Consider the following 5,083-nt stretch of genomic DNA (forward strand, 5'->3'; position numbering starts at 1 on the left):
CGTTGCGTCTCCCGCACGCACGCAGTACATCCTCCATTATGCATCGGTCGCGATGAGAGCGCAGCAAACAAACAAACAAACAAACACGATCGAACAAACCCGGATCGGCTCCAAGTAAATCAGGGCGTATCCGTCACTCGTCCCCGACCCGTCCCAGTCCGGAGTGAGTATAAGGGATTGTCCATTATTGGCAGAGAGGGCTGCCGCAACCAGCTCCTGGTTTTAATAATAATAAAAAAAAACGAGAGGGAAAAAAAGACGAACAAGACGAGCAACCGCGTCGCGCCAACGGAGAGCGGAGGGATGAAGAAAAAGAGAGAGAGCCGGGCTGGCCGATGAGCAATGCGATCTGCGAGCGGCTTGTGGCGTTTAGCAGTAGCGCGGCAGCCGGCCGGGGGCCGTCCGCAAGAAACCAGTGTGGTCAGTCTGCACATGGCGACGGCCGGGGCCGGGCCGGGCTAGTGATCGAAGGCACGCCAGGTAGGCCCTCGAGGGCTCCCTCCCCCGCCCGTATCTCGCCCGCTCTTGAGGTGTCGGTATATCTCTAGATCTCTAGCCGTGCATCAAAGCCGGCGGCTCAGCGGGGCTGCCTACCTGGCGAGCCTGCAGGGGGCGGGGCAGTGCAGTGCAGCGCAGCCAGCGCAGAGCGGCCTCTATCACGCACGCCCCATCACAGTCACTCCGTCAATACCCCATTCTTTAGGTGCGTCGCGACGCGGCGGCAGCTCGGCGCATTCTACGCAGGCACGCCCAGCCAGCAAGGGCAAAAGAACAGGGGGTAGCGTAGCGACACGACAGCGTCCTGCCCGGCACAGCCGCAGCGCGGCTATCTGTTGCTGCTTTTGTTGTTTTGTTCGCCGTGTCCTTCTTCTCTCTCGCCTTTCTCTTTCTCCCTCTCCCCCACACTCCCCCCCTGTCCTCTGAGCCCCAAAGACGCACGGCCGGACGCATCCTGAGGGAAGGCGAAGGAGAGGAAAAGAGGGAAGGACAAGAGAAATGTAAAGGGGGAAGGGGGGGGGGCACACATACAGCCTCCCTCCGAGCACAGGCGACTGGCCGGCCTGCAAGCAGGAGCAACAGGACCATCAGGACAGGGGAATGCAAATCAGGAGTGCCAACACAATAAAGCAAATAAACAACAATCGAGACAAGGGCATTGCCGGCCGGGCGGTTGGTGGAGATGGTGGCACCAACCACCGGCCGCCCGCGAGCCCTCTGTCCTGTGCGTACGGCCCAGGCGGGTGAGGGGATGTATGCAGTAAAAAAGGAATGACAGTACACGAAGTGCGAAATGCCATAATGACAACGCACGTCGGTTTTCACACGGCTGTTCGACGGATAATCATCAGTAAGAAGCGAGGAAAATTGAATGCTAAGAACCTGATAGAAAATAGAGCTGAAACAAAACACTGAAAATGTTGATACTGGTTTGGCAGCAAATGAGTGTGAAAAACCTTTTTAGGGTGATAGCCAAACATACCATCAGTATCAACTGGTCTTTGGACTTTCCGCTTAATATAAAAATATTACACCTGCACCGCCAAAGCCACAGCCCCACAAATACGTACTTCAAAAGTAAACTTTGGTACCCTGATCAAATTTCAGTCTGCCGAACAGATAATCATCCATAACATTTAAAAACTTGTTGTTTGACATAGATCTGATCATCGTACTGTCAACTCTCCAAAGACAAGAACAGGCCAGAGAGGCACAATAGTATAAAAACTCATGTAATTTGGTTGCAAAAAAATTGTTGGCAGATAACAGAAATTCTATTTAACATTTAACAATAGTGGGTCATACCACCTGTTGAATATGAGGCAGGTGCATTTTGAATAAAACGTGAATTTTTCTACACCATTGCAAATGAGAAAATAAGTATGAAATAATTTAAGAATTGTAAACAAACTTTGTAAGCCAACTCTGAAATCTACCCAACTATAATTGATTACAATCGGAATGTTAACGCGGTTGTGGTTAGGTTATGTTCTGCGACTTGAGAAATGCAGGGAAAAGATTGTTAAAAGTACTGTGCTAAGACATCCAGAGTCAACCCTTAAACATCAATTTTTTAAAGACATAAAAGCGAACTTATCTTTGAAACCACTCATGGTCATACTGAAATCACGTAATGTCAAATATGTACCATAACAAGGTGCGAACACAGAGACACAGTCGACAAGATACAGTACATACATAATATTCGTACTTACCACAAGTCGGTATCCACGAAACGGTTTCGTCACAGTTCAATATTGAAACAGGAGTCCGTGGAACGGGTCGAAATGATTATCCAGTTGGCTTAAACCATTCCCATTCGTTGGTTGGGGCTCCACTCTTCCAGGAATTCCTACCTCTGGAGATGTACGTCAACGTCACACAACACGAATTGAATCAGGAACCTGCACAGGACAGCGTCACCAAAAGTGCAAACCGACACACAACACAGAAAATCACCCCGTCAATCCGCACACAACTGTGATGTAAAATTCTTGTTTTGTATTTACATTAAGAACGGATATTTGGAACGGCACAAACAGGTTCACGGAGAGCTGGTCGAGGTCTAGTAGTTTCCGTGCATCAGCCGCTAGGGTGCAGCACAAGCAAGGCAGACCAAAATACTAGGAAGACAAAGGACAAACGAACGACATATCCGGCATTCGTCACTTTCCGCGACCGCGCCTCAGTTCAAACGGTTTCGAACGAACATCCGATACATCAGGCCCATTTTGCGAAAGTAAGAAGAAAAATAACATAGCTGGAGAGTTTCCACAAGATTCGTCTCCCAGAACCTTTCCAGATACCAAATAATCGCAAATTAAACCACTTTCCTTCATTCTTTCCGCATTAGCGAGCCGAGATTGTCATACGGTAATTCTCATAGCAAGAACAAGAACTACAAATGACGCAAGGCATATTGGCGCAAAATTTATTGGAAGATAGGCTCATCTGAAAACCTTATTGCAAAACTGCATAACGGCAATAACTACCTTTGTTCTACTTTTCTTCTGGATATATCCTTCTTAATATCTCCGAACTCCGGCGCAAGCCGCAACTCAACAGTTCGCGCATTGTGTAGTCATTTGTTTTCATACAGTGCTGACATCTATATACAGCAGTATTGTAAAGAGCATTTTAGCTGTGAGAAGGTTGCGACCAAAGTGTTGATTTTAGTGATATTAGCGTAACCAAAGGGCCAAAAGCAGAAGATGAAGGTAATACGCCTGCACCTTTATCAGCGGAGTGATAAATTCATCCCCTAAAGCCTTATTTTTCGTAAAAATCCTTCCTCCAACGCTTAGTTGCGGCCTTTTGTTTGAGTGACAAATATGGCGGATCAGAACAGACGTTTCACCATGACTCTTGTCTCTTGAACCCCTGCATCCCATTCATTCCATTAAACCGGTAATTTTACACAGTATTTGCCCTTTGAAGAATTTGCGAGGGAACCCTACTGGGTACGGCGTGTTGTGTTCAAGATCCATCTGACGAATTGTTTTGATGTCATTGGCTTGTCCCTGTAGAGAGGTCAAAAACGTGGTTCTCTTCGTAAATAATAGGCTCTAAGTGTTATGAATTCTCTTTAAGTGACATTTCCGCACGAGTTGTGTGTTGGATGTACCACATGAATCTTTCAGATCATGTTTTTGATCGCGTTATGTACTACGACTCGTAGTCTTGGGTCTGTTTTTTACAGGGCCTGTTTGACACAGTAGTGGGGATTATTTTTGGTTCATGTCAGTATTTTTTCTTATTCGACTCTTTTGTATCACCATTTGAATAATGTCTCCTCGTAAATCTGATGTAATGATTGGGACATGTTATCTTTATCCGTTTTCTCTTAATCTTCCCCAGATATACCCCTTTCATTCAGTGACATTTCCTTATCAATGGTCAATTTTATATACTATCAGTTTGTTGTTTACAGTATTCTCTAATTTAAAGGAGGGTATTGAATCCTCTTGAGTTTGAATCATCTTCATTCTTGTAAAGTGCTCTCACAATATTATGAAATCAGTATCATGACACATTTCATCTTAGGCCTTTTTGTGTGAATGTCAAGTCATAATTTCAATTAATGTACTTTTGAATTTTACATCTTTCTATTTTGATTATTAGATTTTAGCTGTTTCTTTTTATGTATTGCAGGTGCAGTTACTTACATTTATGTCAAAGTTTAGAGTGTGCTAATAACATAACCCTACCATCATGAAGATAGATAGGAGTCGATTGAAAAAAAGCACTTCCGAAGTGGTATGTTCATTTACTATTCACACTTTTGACACATTGTTAGTATTACAAGATTCTAACTGTTCAACAAACATTTTTATGTCTTACAGCCCATAGAATGCCAAGCGTTAATAGAAAAACTGCGTAGCTGCTCCTCCTCAGAACTGCTGGAGGAGCTAAAACGTATCGACTCATGGACCTTTGGAAAATGTGAACTTTTTCATTGGATTGATATATTAGATATTTGTGATGGAATACTGGAAGAAGCCGCCATGAGGGCGGGTGAAAACACCTGGACATTAGCTTGTGATCTCCCACATAAGTCTGAGGTGTGTACTCATTCCTCCAATCCAATTTTTCAATTTAAAAAAATACAATTTAGATGTTATTGATTGTTAACCATGATTTTATTTGTTTTTGTTACAGTTAAAAGAACTGCTGTTATGGGTTTTGCATTTCACCACCCTGCTCATCGAGCATTCATTTTCACGACATCTCTACAACTCAATGGAACGTCTGGTAGCATTATTATCATCCTGTGATATGCATGTTGTCCTTGGCGTTCTAAATCTTCTATACATGTTCAGTAAAAGAAGTAATTTTATCACTCGGCTAGACGGTGACAAACGTCAGGCCCTGTTAAGTCGTTTAACTCATCTGGCAGAGGTATCTAAAAAATTTTTGAAGAAAAGTTGTAGCTTTCAATGTGACAATCTCCTGTCTAATTTACTTAATGATTGTTTTAAAACTCATTTTCAGAGTTGGGGTGGCAGGGATAATGGTTTTGGGCTTGCAGACTGTTGTAAAGACTATCCAATATCAGTAAGTTTACCCATTCCAACTTCTGTAAAAA

The 5,083-nt window shown here is 44.0% G+C and overlaps 2 protein-coding genes across 4 annotated transcripts in view; one reads left to right on the top strand and one right to left on the bottom strand.

Moving 5' to 3' along the window:
* The window catches only part of LOC113207321 (uncharacterized), a 24,086-nt gene extending 21,496 nt beyond the window's left edge, over positions 1-2,590 (bottom strand). The window contains exon 1 of the mRNA XM_052269973.1: positions 2,214-2,590. The gene's annotated coding sequence lies outside the window, so the exon portion shown is untranslated. The remainder of the gene's footprint in view (positions 1-2,213) is intronic.
* A 466-nt stretch (positions 2,591-3,056) lies between these two features.
* Positions 3,057-5,083, top strand: part of LOC113214953 (E3 ubiquitin-protein ligase HUWE1) — a 29,009-nt gene continuing 26,982 nt past the window's right edge. For 2 of the 3 annotated variants that reach the window (XM_026434483.2, XM_026434484.2), the window contains exons 1-5: positions 3,057-3,215; positions 4,150-4,254; positions 4,341-4,559; positions 4,657-4,896; positions 4,990-5,052. In XM_026434483.2, the coding sequence (XP_026290268.1) occupies positions 4,210-4,254; positions 4,341-4,559; positions 4,657-4,896; positions 4,990-5,052 (567 nt within the window). In that variant the 5' untranslated portion in view covers positions 3,057-3,215; positions 4,150-4,209. Of the gene's footprint in view, positions 3,216-3,258; positions 3,406-4,149; positions 4,255-4,340; positions 4,560-4,656; positions 4,897-4,989; positions 5,053-5,083 lie in introns of those variants that run through there. The other variant, XM_052269933.1, reaches the window with a different exon arrangement.

The sequence above is a fragment of the Frankliniella occidentalis genome, unplaced genomic scaffold, assembly GCF_000697945.3.
Source record: "Frankliniella occidentalis isolate FOCC.00 unplaced genomic scaffold, Focc_3.1 Scaffold106, whole genome shotgun sequence".
NCBI lineage: Eukaryota > Metazoa > Arthropoda > Insecta > Thysanoptera > Thripidae > Frankliniella > Frankliniella occidentalis.